This window comes from Mytilus edulis, chromosome 10 (genome assembly GCF_963676685.1).
Source record: "Mytilus edulis chromosome 10, xbMytEdul2.2, whole genome shotgun sequence".
NCBI classification, from domain to species: domain Eukaryota; kingdom Metazoa; phylum Mollusca; class Bivalvia; order Mytilida; family Mytilidae; genus Mytilus; species Mytilus edulis.
This window is the reverse complement of record NC_092353.1, coordinates 56,385,121-56,401,326: the sequence shown is the minus strand read 5'-3', so window position 1 is coordinate 56,401,326 and position 16,206 is coordinate 56,385,121. Positions and strand designations below refer to the sequence as shown.

General features: G+C 32.2%; 2 protein-coding genes across 3 annotated transcripts in view; both read right to left on the bottom strand.

The window, feature by feature from the left end:
* Window positions 1-16,206, bottom strand: part of LOC139492177 (inositol 1,4,5-triphosphate receptor associated 2-like) — a 455,884-nt gene that overhangs the window by 179,941 nt on the left and 259,737 nt on the right. The gene's annotated exons all lie outside the window — the stretch shown is intronic.
* LOC139492176 (transient receptor potential cation channel subfamily M member-like 2) overlaps window positions 1-16,206 on the bottom strand; it is a 99,002-nt gene that overhangs the window by 72,528 nt on the left and 10,268 nt on the right. For both annotated transcript variants that reach the window (XM_071280340.1, XM_071280341.1), the window contains 5 exons: window positions 15,551-15,751; window positions 10,789-10,833; window positions 8,109-8,420; window positions 3,422-3,604; window positions 2,299-2,520 (listed from right to left, as the gene is read on the bottom strand). In XM_071280340.1, coding sequence (XP_071136441.1) covers window positions 2,299-2,520; window positions 3,422-3,604; window positions 8,109-8,420; window positions 10,789-10,833; window positions 15,551-15,751 — 963 coding nt within the window. The remainder of the gene's footprint in view (window positions 1-2,298; window positions 2,521-3,421; window positions 3,605-8,108; window positions 8,421-10,788; window positions 10,834-15,550; window positions 15,752-16,206) is intronic.

Below are 16,206 nucleotides of genomic sequence, written 5' to 3'. Positions count from 1 at the left end.
CAATGCTCTATTTCAATTATGATATATATGTGTTATTGTTTATTACAAAATGTATTATATTTTTTGTATGCTATAGGTCCTTATTTTGTGAATAAAATATTCTTTTCAACCCTATTCTTTGTGTCAATATTGTTGAAATCAAGACTGAGAATACAATTAAACTATAACCATGATAACAGTATTCTCAGTTTATGTTTTCTATATTCATTTATAGTTCCAGAATTATATTTTCCTCTTAAGCCAAAAAAAAAAATATATGTGTGGTTCCAGTTACCCTACCTACCCAGTTAAAAAAAAATCTTTATCATGTCTATGAAATATATTGGTTCATGGTATTCAATGAATCAGTCCCAGTTGTTTGAGTTTCTTTTTATAAAAATGATATATATTCTTAACAAAGTTATCCAACAAAAAGTCTGTTAATGCTAAGTTTTCTCTTTAGGTATCATTGTTTTCTGTCTACTGTGCCATTTGTGCAAATGAAATTATTATCGTAAAATACGGATTTTTGTAATATCTGGTCCGGTTTCGACCATTAGTTTACACTAAAATATTAAATGGCCGCCGAAAGCAATGAAAAATACGAAAATAAACAATGTTTGACAAGAGATTTGGAATGAATATGGCGTTTTTAATGCATTAAATGGATGAAACATAAACTAAAGCCAATTATGATCATTTTCAAAGAAAGACCAAAACTTATTTAGCTCATAATCAAACTTTTCACTCTCGATTTACAAAAAGTGATAGGAAGAGAAAGAAAGTAATACTACTGTAATATTTTGCAAACCACGTGGTATTTATCATGTCACAAGTGACAGCTTGGGGTATTCCTATCCAAACAGTTATCCCCAAAGGGCAATTAACACCTATTTGATCACTTTTAATTGTCTATTGTCCGACTTGAAGGGATCAAAGGTGATATATTTTTTTATGATTATAAGCGGTAATTAGATGAAAGTTCAAAATTTAGGACATGGCTTTGCATTATAGAAACGAGGAAAATAACATCCTCAAAATAATTATAGCATCGCGGAAATTATCATAGCGTTGCGGTAATTATTATAGCGTTGCGGTAATTATTATAGCGTTGCGGGAAGAAAATATAGCGTCGCGGTACCGCGACGCTAAAATGGCCTGGGGAGAACACTGTTTGCTGTAACAATTTACTATGTTTACAGCTTTAACTTAGTATCCCTCATGTTAGCTTACCTAATAGTTAAGGGATGCACTTTTGGCAAGATATTATTTCAACATAATATTAGTATTCATAACATAATTCATGTCACAAAATATATTTGATAAATTATTGTGATTACACATACATATTTTGTTTCTTTCACTCTTTTTTTTTCTTTCATAGTACTTATTTCTCCAGAATCAACTCCGTTATCGGTATGATCCGTGTTGCCATTAATATTAGGCACATTGACAGTGTTGTTTTTCACATGTGCGTTATTGGGTATAGTTTTGATATGTGTCGTTTTCTACAATATATTCTAAATGAATTACTGTGGATTTTTCATTATTCTGACATTAGATACAAATTTTTCAAGATTTAGTGGTTCAACAATTTTTTGGTTGGTAGCCTGTTGCATGGTAAAACTTCTGACACAATCCAATATACCCTCATTTTCAAGATCCAGTCCTACCTCTTTCCCAAGGGAGCCTCTTTGCAGGAGCTACCTATCTTATATATTTACTGTTAATTTTTAAAGGTAAATCCATAAAAGCACTTCGGATGAATGAAATTATTTAAAGTGTTGTTTTCAATTTTTTAATCTCTTTCTGAACAAGTGTGAAGTATTTGAAACTGAACAAACAACAAACAATCTATCCCGAAATTGAGGCACTACAAGGAGACCAATCAGCCAGTTGTAAACGATGACCTGTAGTTGTTAATTTCTGTGTCATTTTGGTCTCTTGTGGAGAGTTGTCTCATTGGCAATCATACCACATCTTCTTTTTTATATCTATAACAGCACAAAAGATTTAGGGTATTAAGAAGTGTTTAAAATGCAAGCATTTTTTTATTTTAACAGGGAGTAAATAAATATAATGTATATAAAAATAATACAGTTCTTCCAAAAGAAAATAAAAAAAATCTAAAATTCATAATCAGATACACATCCAGGATTTTGAAAAAGGGGGTCCCCATAACTAGACAAAGTTTGGAGTGGACCAGGTAAAAAGTCTGCATTAACTATAAATGTAGCTCCATAAGGGGGAGGGGCCAGACACCTTTCCATCCCCTATTTCCCCTCATTTTGCCTCTGATAAGAAAGTGTCTTTACTTACAGAGCCATCCAGTAAATCTTGATAAGAAATCTTATGTTTTGGCATGACACCTATCATAGTCAGCTTGTGGAACTTTTTTACAGCATCAGGTCTAAGCTGACTCAAATTATATCTACTGTTAGCTCTTAGAATATTCTCCTCCTGGACAGCCTCGCCTATCATACTTGAAACTCCATCATCAATTCCATTTGTAATTACCCACATTTCTGTTCTATTGGCTGCCTAAAAAAGTCATGTGACAATGGAAACTAAATTTTCATGATGATATCAGTACATAAACCTAAAGCAACATACATTATCCGTAACCACTCACGGCTGTGAAGTAACTAATTTTTTCAGTATAATTATCATACTCATACTAAGTTTGCCAGTTATACTTAATTCAAAACTTTGCATCAATTACTTTTCTACTTTTTTAAATTAAAATATAGCTTAAAATCACCATTACAGTTAATATAAACTAAAAAACCAAAAATGAGTTAAGGTGGTACCCTGAACACTTTCACTAAAATTAATTTGGCTCGTTTTATTTTCTTAAAATTTTGTCAAAGTATTTACTTTGACACTTTAACAAAAATATAAAAAAAAATAAAAATTGGAACCAACTGTTTTGTCAGAAAAATTACACTGGTTATATAGCAATTTGACAAACACCAATTTTGATCATTGAGAAGCTTAATATTCCTTTTACAACAAAACGTAATTAAAACGTTTAGCTGACTTTACAGAGTTATCTCCATGTAGTGTTAGGTACTACCTTAAATATCTATTTAAATTGTTATTTATTCATGTTATTCCCAGTATTATTGTGAATTCATTTATTTTCGTGGGTATCACATTTCGTGGATTGAGGAAAACCTACATTTTCGTGGATATTTGATTTCACGGTTTTGCCAATCTCTGCATACAAAGCCTATAGAAAAATTGTAATCCGTTGAACATTTGATTTTGTGGTTTACCTGTACCCAAGATACCCACAAAAATCGGTATCCAACGAATAATAATGAATCCACAGTAACTATTTGTGTATCCATGTTTGGAACATATTTCACTGATGTAACCCCAACATCTCATATTATTGATCTATAATTTTAAATTGTCTCCCCTACATTTTACTCTTTACCCTTATGATTCCTTTCTTAAATTGGTCCTTCATTCGAGGATTCTTCCAAACTTTGAAATGATGTACACCTGAGATGATGGATAGAACAATCTTAGGACTTCTCATGTTCCAAAACTTGTCCATGAAAAAAGTCAGGTCATATGGAGTGGAGTCCCATGGAACACAAACATAATGCTTCTTTAACTGTAAAAAAAAGGGAAAGTATTACCATTACATTTAAGAGTGATTTGATGATCACAAATTAAGTTTACTAGTGATTTTTAAGTGACGTGTTAGTGGAGCTAGTAAACAAGTATTTGCAACCATCAAATCACCTACTGATGCAGTCAGAAATTAAAATACAATATTCATATCAATATTCTAATGACACTGACGGTAAACAATGTCAAATCATACATTTAAAATCTGTCATATGTTGTCTGCGTTTGCGTTTACTTTTTAAAAGCATCAATTGTGAATTAATGCCATGAAAATTGGTGACGTTATCCAATCAAAATGAACGTGACAAACGATATTGCATTAAAATGCTAATTCACTCATTTATAATATTAAATAACTGCATCAAGGTTCCACACAATATTTATCCATCCTACACAGTTAAATGTTTTTACGTCAAAATTAAATTTAGACCCATGAAGAACTGAGATCATAAGTACAACACACAAAATATATAAATAAAGTGTTATCACAGAGATATGTCTCCACTTTTTGTAATTTTGATTATGCAAATGTTGAAATCAACATAGCAATACTTTAACATCTTACACAATTTATGAAAATATTCAAAGGTAATGAACCATGATTGAGTTACATGGATTAATAATCTCCATGTAAGGCCACACCAATTTAATTTCTTGTTCTACAGATTTTTTGACTCCAAAATTTGGGGCGAGCGATTTGAAAATTTTAATAAAAAAATATTTGATTTGCAAATTTTTGAAGCGAAGCTTGAAAAGTAAAGGCGAGCGATTATAATTTTTTCTGTAAACATAAACTAGTAGGTTTTGACAATATTAAAACTTGATTTATCACTTGTACTTTGACATTTCTTTAATTTCTGAAGTATTTGTTCCCTGTTCACCAAGAAATAGTTAAATCTGGTCTATGTATGGGTGACTGACAATGAGACAATTAATTCTTCATCCAAGTCATAATCAGTTTGGGGCACCCCTTAATGTTATAAATATCCCTTTTACATGTTTTATGAGGGATCAATATAAGTTATAATATATTTGTTTGTACAAAAGGGCTCATATTTTCTCAAAGAACTATATATCTATCTGGTATTAAATGGTCAAAACATGTCCAAGAATTTTGTAATATTCCTGGACTTTAACCATGTTAAATTAACACATTTACTTTAACAGTTTAATATATTATTCAAAATAAGTAGACCCCTCTTTTAGAAAAAGTTATTTAAAATATGATGTAACTCTTCTCTTTTTGAGTACAAAATTCTAATTTTTCAAAGGTTTTGTACAGAAGAACTATACAAATCCTTGGTATTTCTATTTTCTTTTCTACATAAGTAAAATTACCCCTTGTCTGAGGGAGGGTTGTTCTCAACCTGATAATAACAAACACAGGTCAAAGTACGTCCTTTTACACAGGGCTTTGATACAGACCAAACAGCAAGCTATAAAGGACCCCAAAATTATTAGCGTACACAATTCGAACAGGAAAACCAACGATCTAATTTATATATCCAAACGGGAAAAAACCAATGAACAACATCAACAAACGATAACTGTTGAACGACAGGCCCCTGAATCATTCAGGACAGGTGCATAAACATGCAGCGGCTATGGATAGTTTTGTTTCGCCAGCATACAATACAATTGCAGTTGAAGGCAAATCCTTCAGAAGATCTTTGTACTTTATTCTAACAACGAACATTTTTTGATAGGGAATATAAGTAAGGGGTAAAGAAACCAATTTTTTGTTCTTTACAGGTACAGTATTTCCGCTGTTATATATTTATATTCGGAGCACTCCCACTTTGGATAAATAGGTTTCATGCTGAAACAAATATTCTCACAGATATTTACACAGTGTGGAGGGGTGCTTTTATGTTTAAAATCGTTATATACAGGTTAGACTTTGTTTAAAAACAAATGTTGATATCTTTTTATGATTTTTACACACAAACAAGAATGTGTCCTCAGTACACGAATGCCCCACTCGCACTATCATTTTCTATGTTCAGTGGACCGTGAAATTGGGGTAAAATCTCTAATTTGGCATTAAAATTAAAAAGATCATATCATAGGGAACATGTGTACCAAGTTTGAAGTCGATTGGACTTCAACTTCATCAAAAACTACCTCGACCAAAAACTTTAACCTGAAGCGGGACAGACGGACGGACGAACGGACAGACGAACGAACAGACGGACGGACGGACGCACAGACCAGAAAACATAATGCCCCTCTACTATCGTAGGTGGGGCATAAAAAAGTTGCGGGAAATGGACATGATTACATTTACGGATGCGGAAAGAGGCAATATAAAAAAAATTTAAAAAATCTGTTTTGAAAAAAATAGGTGCAGGCGGGTCCGTCGAACAAGGAATCAAATTGTTGTGGCCTAAATGAGATGTGCCAATGCTTATACAACTGCATACCAAATATCATCATGACCATTGGATTATAATAAGTCGTTCCCAAATCTAAATACAAACATTAACTAGTAAACTATAGAAAAGTTTCAGTCAATAAGAGGGGGTGGGGCTATATAATCTCCATGGAAACGGTCAAACCATACTTGCAAATGCCAATAAATTTGCATACCAAATATCATCGACTTAACATTAGCAGTTCATCTTAAACTGATCTAATCACAGACTAATACATGTAAACTAAGACAAGTTTCAAAGTCATTAGACTGTGACTGAGGGATGAGGCCAAATATTCTCCATGGAAATGAGATGTGCCAATGCTTATACAACTGAATACCAATTAACATTGGCCTACCACTAATGGTTCCCCTAAAATTGACCTAATCACAAACTAATACATGATAACTCAGGACTAGATGTGTCAAAGCGACACAAATGGCCCTGTCTCAAAAAATTGAAAAATCTGCAATTTCAATAACAGATGTGGACACAAACATAATGGTTGTCTCACATATCAAAAATCAGCTCAAAATCTGGATGCCTATAGAAAAAAAAGTCCATATAACTGTGATTTTCAACAATTTTCAAAGTTGTAAACGCTTAATTTTGGCACAAATTAGCTGATTTGAACGAAACTTAAATATGATCTGCAACTCATCATGAGTAATTCACATACCAAAAATCAGTCCAATATCTGAAAATGTTTAGAAAAAAAGTCTTTATAACTCTGATTTTCAACATTTTATCAAAGTCCATAGCCCGTAATTTTGGCAAAAATGAGCCGAGCAGAAAAAAAAATTAAACTTGATTTGTAACTGATCTTGGTTAATTCACATGCCAAAACTCATCCCAATACCTGAAAGTGTTTAGAATAAAGTCTGTATAATGGTTTGTTGCGGAATGACAGAATGACGGAATTTCAGAATTAAGGAATTTCCAAATTACGGACAAGGGTAAACCTATATGGCACCGACAACTTCGTTGCGGGGCCATAAAACTTTTCATAGTCAATAGACCATGACTAAGGGGGCAGAGCCAAATTATCTCCATGGAAATGAGATATGCCGATGCTTACACAACTACATACCAAATATCATTGACCTTCCACTTGTAGTTCCCCATAAACTGACCTAATCACAAACTAATAAATATACTACAGAGTCATCTGCTCTTGACCAAGGTATATAAACTTTTTTAGTTTACCTGTCCCATTGAATCAATACAATAGCTAATGTTCTCTGTGTAGTTTATTCACTTGGACATTTAAATTTCTTCTAGGAGAAATCTATCACTCATTGATTAATTTGCCTGACCAAAAAAAATATCTTCTTTGTTGATTGAAATACATTGTATAAACTTCACATAAACTGCATGTGATACAGTATATATTCAATTTCAATAAAATATTTCATTCTGTTCAATATGAGCACTGATTTAATTATGAAAAGTTTATTTTTTAACTACTGCTTGCAAAATTAACTTTCAAAGAATTTGCATGTTTTTTGTGGTTGTTACATTTATGAAGACCTTTATTTAAACATTGTCATGTAGTGAACAGACTAAAATAAAGCAAACTTTAATAGGTAAAATGTTGAAATTTGATCAGAAATCAACTTTTAATTTTTAAATCAGTGTTAATATCAAACAAATTGAAAATGTGTTCTTGATTGAATAAATACAACATCACATGCAGTTTTATAATTAATTATTTGTACATGTACATGTATTTCCATCATTGACAGTTCAATTTTTTATTCAGGTAAATTAATCAGTGAGTGATAGATTTCTCTTGCAAGAAATTTAAAGGTCCCATTGAATAACCTAAACAGAGAACAATAGCTATTGTATTTGTTAGATGGGACAATAGAACTTACAAAAGTTTAAATGGACAGGTAACTTGCAGGTGAATCTGTGGAAAACTAGGATTATAGGGTTTGCAATAATTCAAACAAAAAAAACCTTAGGCTACTTGAGAAATATATGAACTACATGTATTATCTTCTCAATTTGAAAACAATCTATAACTATTTCTAAAACCTTTTGTCAATTTCTTCAATTGATCTTCTTTACCTCAGCACCCTCCTCTCGTTTTCCGGCAAATCTTATATTACCACAAGGAAATGGTGTATTCTGGTAAGTAGCACTATCTTGTGTATCAACAGAAATTTCACCCATAGATTTAACAGTTCTTTGAACATCATCGTAATGGTCAGGCAAGAAAAATGACGACCTTGAGGATGAGTTCGATAATTTCCCATCATGCTTGTCTTCCTCAGCAAAATGTATTGAGCTGACATTGCCTGTATGTTGCGATGAAGAATGAGAGTTATGAGACGACTGTCTTTCGTGTACTACGCTTGTTTGACGTTGATTAAACAATTGCTGAAAAATAGAAAAATGTTTGAAAAATAACTGAAAACAAAAAGTTTTTCATTGAATTACTTGTTCAATAGACTTTTTTTCACATATTACCAACTTTTGACTCCAGATTATAAAATTTTCAACTGGTTACGGTTCCTCATCTGTGGTAAGACATCCAGGTACTCGGTCAAATAAGAGCAACAAAAAGAAGTAAAATCAAACATAAAATCTGTGCACTTTGGGGGGAAAGTTTACTGTTTTCCGATTATTTTGTTGTATAATGAAAACATTATTTCCTCAATAAAATTATCGATTAAAACTTTCAAAAGCTTGATTTTACTTCTTTACCTTGCTGTTGGTTGAATGAATACCAGGCTGTCCAATCAGAGAGAAGGTTACCTGCCGAAAAAATATATAAACTCCTATGTCAAGTCGATACTATGAAACAAGTCTATTAAGGAACTTCTTTCTTCTTCTAGTTCAGGCTCCATGGAATTTGAACTGTTCACATTGCAAAAATTTATTTTCTTGTATTGTCTTGCTGATCCCATTTTAAAAATTACAAAATAAAAATAAAACAAGGAAAAGTATTCATTTCTAAGAAACCATGCCCATCTCCCAATATCCAGTTTCCATGTTCATAAAAATGTGAAATATGGATTAAAAGCTTAATAAAAAAAATGTTCATCTAATAAAAATGAACATAAGTTCAAAATCTCAAGATGATGTCACAAAAAAACTAACCTAGACCAAAACTAAACATAAAACGAGTTATCAAATTTTTATGTTCAGTGAACCCTGAAATCCGGAAAACCCATAATTTGACATTGGTATCAAAAAGTTATTTGGAGATATTTGTCTATTGATCATTTTTGCCAAAATTTAAACCAACAAAAGTGTATAAATTTTTTCATTGAAGAGAATGATTTATGAGGAATACTATTTTGATCATGTTGTCTTATATTTTTCTTATCTCACTCATTTTTGCCCTTCATAGTTTCTTTCTATCTCATTCTGTTATAGTTTTTCCAAGATTTAAAAATATCAATAAATGCACCAAAAATATGGGCAAAATTCATCATTGCACAACAATGACTTCTGTTAGTATTAAATAAAGAGTTAACTGATGATTTTAGCTTTCAACCTTTTGTGTTGATACTCAGTCTTGCTAATTATTTTCACTGTTTACTTGTAGATCTTTTTGGCTGATCATTCAGTTGTCAAGTTTCTCTTTTTCTACCTTACTTTTCTTGTAAAAAAGTCGAAATTGGTAAAAATCATTGTTTAAGGGGGCTAGCGGGTCTAAATCATTTTTTTTAATTTAATATAGGATTTCTATATATTTTTCTATAAATGAACTTTATCTTATACTTAATAGAAAAATGAAATAAAAAAATGGGGTCACCGTTCATTTACACTCACACTCTGCCTTCGAAAGAAGCATACATTTTTGTTAATGTTCTTTTTTTCTGTTGAACTAATAGGAGAAATAGCTGTAATATAGAAATAAAAAAATAACTAAATTACAGAAATCGCTTAAATTTTACAATTATTTAGTTTATGTACAGCTTATTCGAAAACAACAATAAACAAGAATGTGTCCTCAGTACACAAATGCCCCACTCGCACTATCATTTTCCATGTTCAATGGACCGTGAAATTGGGGTAAAATCTCTAATTTGGCATTAAAATTAGAAAGATCATATCATAGGGAACATGTGTACCAAGTTTGAAGTCGATTGGACTTCAACTTCATCAAAAACTACCTCGACCAAAAACTTTAACCTGAAGCGGGACGAACGGACGAACGGACGAACGAACAGACGGACGAACGGACGCACAGACCAGAAAACATAATGCCCCTCTACTATCGTAGGTGGGGCATAAAAATATAGGTCACCGATGAGTTAAAAAAAATATTTCAATTTTAATGCCAAAAAATGGCATTTTTGCACCAAAGGGAGATAATCTGGAGCTTTTTCAATAATATCTACATTTTAAAAGTCATCTGGGGCCAACAAGAATTGATTTTTTGGAATGATTTTAGTACCATATGACAAAGTAACAACTACTAAAAGGTAATAAATAAAATTTGTAATGAAAAATAAATGTTTAATTTTTTTCTGAAAATCTTATACCCGCGAGCCTCCTTAAGGGCAATAACTTCAATAGGGAGTGAACTGACAACTTTGGTCTTGTCTTAATACAAAATTATATTTTCTGTTCGAGGTCTATCTATTCAGGGATCTTCATTTCTGAATTCTTACATTTTCTATGACATTTTACTTCTTTTTTTTCTAATTTTTCACCCAATTTTTATCTATTTTCTGTATTTGATCACCACTTTTTTTTGGTATCATTTTCTTGTCCCATTTTTTCTGATCCTTACTTTTACTGGTCCTTTCTTTTCTTCTATAACCCCACAAAAAACGTCCTATATAAAAGTTTAAACAAGAAAAATTAAAAATGCAAACATGTGTTATACAAAAGGCTCCAAAAGACCAGAGCCTGGATCGCTCACCTGATTAAAAATAAGCCATTTTGATATTTATCTTAAATTCCTTCATTGCAATCCGTTATATATGTATATACAAAAGTTAAAACAACTTTCAAGGGCAATAACTTCTATAAGCAGTCGATCCACAATTTCTGCTTCGGTGACTTCTTTATAAAGCTTATTTTGCTCAACACTTTTGCATAGTAAGTAAGTAAGTAAGTAAGTAATGACTTTATTTACAGAGGGTGACTCAATTAGCTTTCGCTAATCTACCTTGAGGCCCTCACAAAGAACAAACAGTACAAATATTACAAAGCTTACAGTTTCTAACATATTATGTAAATGCACTATTCATACTAACTATAAACTGTCTGTAGAACAAGAGAAAAATAAATTCATTGATATATATATACATAACATTCAAATCATTAGAATATTTGAGTAAGTTGTTATAAATCATTTATAGACAAGAAATTAACACATTTTTGTTTAAAAGTGTCCAGGTTTTCACAACATTTTATTTCATTTGGTAGTTTATTCCAAAGTATAGATGAGCTATATGCAAAAGATTTCTTCAATGAATTTGTGTTCGGTCGTACAACAGCTAAATTATTATTTGCAGATGACCTTAGATTTCTACTATGTAGGTTAACAATTGGACAACAGAGTTCCTTTAAGTAATCAGGTGCTTTATCGTTTAGAATTTTATGAACAAGAATAAGTTTATGATATGAAATTCGAAATTTGAAATTCAACCACTTTAGCTCTTTAAATAAATTTATACTAGGTGTTAGTATTGGTGCATCAAGTATAATCCTTGCAGCTCTTTTCTGCATTTTAAGATTTTTTTTATATCCATCCTCATAGCAATTTCCCCATATTGAGCAACAAAAATCAAATATGGGCAGAATATAAGCATTATAAAACAGCTTTCTACTACTTATATCCAAAAATTTCTTAATTCTAGATAACAGTGCAATACGAGAACTTAAGTTTTTACATACATAGTCAATTTGAAATTTCCAGTCCAAATTTTTGTCAAAATATACACCCAAAAGTTTCTGTATTTCAACGGGTGTGATTGGGCTATCTTGTAAACATATATTCATATCATTTCCTAGCAAAGTTCGTTTCTTATTTGTTCCAATCAACATAGAAGTAGTTTTTAAGGGATTTATAACCATCCTATTGTTCAGACACCAATTATTTATGGTGTTGGCATCGTAATTTAGTTTCCTTTCTATCTCTTCCTTATTTGTTCCATATGTATGAAGTGTTGTATCATCAGCATACATATCAATGGCTGTATGAGTGGCTTCTAAAGTCATGTCATTTATGAATAAGACAAACAAAAGGGGACCTAAGATGGACCCTTGGGGAACCCCATATTTGATACATTTAGATTCTGAGGCTGTATTACCAGAGCACACTTTTTGTTTTCTATTAGACAGGTACGACTCGAACCATTTTTTTGAATGATAAGAGACTTTGTATAAATGTAATTTATGGCAGAGAATGGTGTGATTAACGAGATCAAATGCCTTTTTTAAATCTAGAAAGACTGTCCCTACAACATTACCATTATCAATACATTTGAGCCAGGTGTCAATTAATTTGGTAAGGGCTGTCTGACATGAGTGGTTAGATCGAAATCCAGATTGTGCCTCATGTAATACTTTATATTTTGACAGATATAGATAAAAATGTTTTGCGACATGTTTTTCAAATATTTTTGATAATGTAGGAAGTATTGATATAGGTCTGTAGTTTTCTGGCATATGTTTATCACCATTTTTAAATATTGGAGTTACTTTAGCTAATTTAAGATTTTCTGGGAAAACACCCTCTAGTATACTTGAGTTTATTAAATACGTTATACTTGGGGCTAAAGCTTTTGATGACAGTTTAATGAAAAACGGACCAACTTCATCAAGTCCAGTTGCTTTTGATGTTTCTAGTTTAGAAAGTAATTTCGTTGTTTCGTCTAGTTTAATCCTGTTACTTTTGATAACTATTTACACCACTGGGTCGATGCAACTGCTGGTGGACGTTTCGTCCCCGAGGGTATCACCAGCCCAGTAGTCAGCACTTTGGTGTTGACATGAATATCAATTATATGGTCATTTTTATAAATTTTCTGTTTACAAAACTTTTGAATTTTTCGAAAAACTAAGGATTTTCTTACCCCAGGAGTAGATTACCTTAGCCGTATTTGGCACAACTTTTGGGAATTTTGGGTCCTCAATGCTCTTCAACTTTGTATTTGTTTGGCTTTTTAACTATTTTGATCTGAGCGTCACTGATGAGTCTTATGTAGACAAAACGCGCGTCTGGCGTATAAAATTATAATCCTGGTACTTTTGATAACTATTAATAAACGGAATCGTAAATCTAACACCAGCGGGTATTTTATCTGGAACATAATCATTTAATTTATTTGTTTGATATTGCGTGCTATTTGTAACATATTTATCACCTATTGTTGTAAAGTGAGTGTTGAAATGATTTTCTATATCTTGCACATTATCATACTCTTTATTGTCAAAATTCATGGTAGATGGAATTTCATTTTGGGTTTTGGTTTTAAATCTTTGAGTAAAGCCCAAATTTCTTTAGGTTTTTTGTTATTTTCTATTGCTTGCTTGAAAAAGGACTGTTTAGATTTTTCTATTAATTTAGTACATTTGTTGCGCCAATAACGGAAATTTTCCCAATCCCTCTTGCTTTGATAATAGTTTCTTTTGTTTTGAGCGTCTTACAAATATAGTACAATTTATTGAATTCCTTTCTATATGTTATAGTTTCTACAGAGAGCACAATGAATAGGTAAAATGTGTTTTTCAAGGGCAATAAGTCTAATAAGGGACCACACTGCTGATTCATTTATGTTAAACGACTTGTAGATCACAATAAGTTAAACATTTTTGCTATGAAAAGATGTTCTTTTATTAACTACAGTGTCCTAAAAATAATGCAAAAAAAAATTAGAAAGCAGTAACTCTTTAATATGTCATTTGGTGATTTCTACCAAGTTGATTAATCTGTAACCTTATCTTTCTGGAAATTTTTACTTTTTTTAATTTCTCTCTTTTTGTCTCTATCATTGTTTTCAAAATAATAACCCAAGGCAAAGCTGTCAAATTTGAAAAAAAACAAGAATGTGTCCTCAGTACACGAATGCCCCACTCGCACTATCATTTTCTATGTTCAGTGGACCGTGAAATTGGGGTAAAATCTCTAATTTGGCATTAAAATTAGAAAGATCATATCATAGGGAACATGTGTACCAAGTTTGAAGTCGATTGGACTTCAACTTCATCAAAAACTACCTCGACCAAAAACTTTAACCTGAAGCGGGACAGACGGACGAACGAACAGACGGACGGACGAACGGACGCACAGACCAGAAAACATAATGCCCCTCTACTATCGTAGGTGGGGCATAACAAGAATATGTCCATAGAACACTGATGCCCCACTCGCACTATCAATTTCTATATTCAGTGAAATTGGCATCAAAACTTTAATTTGGTATTAAAATTAGAAAGATCATATCATAGGGAACATGTGTACTAAGTTTCAAGTTGATTAGACTTCAACTTCATCAAAAAATACTTGACCAAAAACTTAAATGTGAATGACTAAAAACTTCAAGCTGAAGCAGGACAGATGAACAATCAGACACACAGACCAAAGCTATAATGTCCATACTCCCTGGGTGGGCATAAAAACTGCATTTTACCTCTATGTTCTATGTTTAGTAAGAGCAGCCATGTTTGATGATCGATTAAATTCCAAGATCAAAACTTTAAAGTAGGTACCCTAGGAGACATCAATTAAAAGGTTTGTAACATTTGGACAAACAGAGGAGAGATTTTTTTCTGTCCGCCTCCTCAGGAGTGATGGCCACGCATCGTCCATGGAACCATTCCCTGCACTCGTCACATCTAATCATGAGACCCCCATCATCTGGTCCCCGGCATGAGCAATAAATGTTTTTACCCCTTTTTCCCTTGGGTTCCAACTCCTCTATTTCCTTCCAATTTCTACTTAAAACTTGGGCTTGTAGTTTTTTACACCAATTTGGGACCTCCCTATCTTTACACAACTTAATCCGGTCATGATGGGTCAAAATCTACAACGACAAACACCAAGTGATGGCAAAAAGTCACATGGATATTTAGTCCAGGTGAGTTTATAAAAGTAGGTCAAATAAAAATTCAATCTAATGATTATATGAAGTGAAAGATTATAGCTGAAAAGGATAAAAAGGAATTAAAAAAAGTCATTTCAGGGCAAAAACTTCTTTAAATATTATCATTTCTAAATCCAGTTATAAATCTAATGGATTGATTATTTTGTATTGCATATTGTATGCCATTGATAATGTGGATTCATTTATTTTCTTGGTTACCAATTTTCGTGGACTGAGGGAATCTTGCCATTTCATGGTTTCGACAAAAAGTCTGCATAGGAGCCTATATAAATCTTTATTCGTTGAACGTTTGCATTCATGGTTCACTTGATCTAGGAAACCCAAGAAAATTGGTATCCAACAAATTATACTGAATCCACAGTAATTGACTGTTGAAATGTTTCAAAGTCTCAAATTCCTCATCTAAATTTTGACAAAAAGCCTGATAATGTAAAATACCTGTAAGGCTGCAACATGTGGACTTGTGACATTACTATCTATAGACGGACTTGATGCTCCAGATGTGGAATGTGGATTTCTATCACTTGATTTAGAGAAGGTCTGCAGTGAAGGGCTGATCCCAGAATTACTGGACGGTGATCCAATCAATGGAGTGTTGGGAGTACTGGGTAATAGCTCAAATTCTTCGTCTTTCTCATCCTGAAACAAAAGAATGATATACAATGTATGTGAAAATTAAAATCACAAAAATACTAAACTCCGAGGAAAATTCAAACTAGAGGCTCTCAAGAGCCTGTGTCGCTCACCTTGGTCTATGTGCATATTAAACTAGAGGCTCTAAAGAGCCTGTGTCGCTCACCTTGGTCTATGTGAATATTAAACAAAGGAAGCAGATGGATTCATGACAAAATTGTGTTTTGGTAATGATGATGTGTTTGTAGATCTTACTTTACTGGACATTCTTCTTGCTACAATTATCTCTATCTATAATGAACTTGGCCCAGTAATTACAGTGGAAAATATATTCTAAAAATTTACAAAAATTTATGAAAATTGTTAAAAAATTACTATAAAGGGCAATAACTCCTTAAGAGGTAAACAATTTAGGTCATGTTGACTTATTTGTAGATCTTACTTTGCTGAACATTATTGCT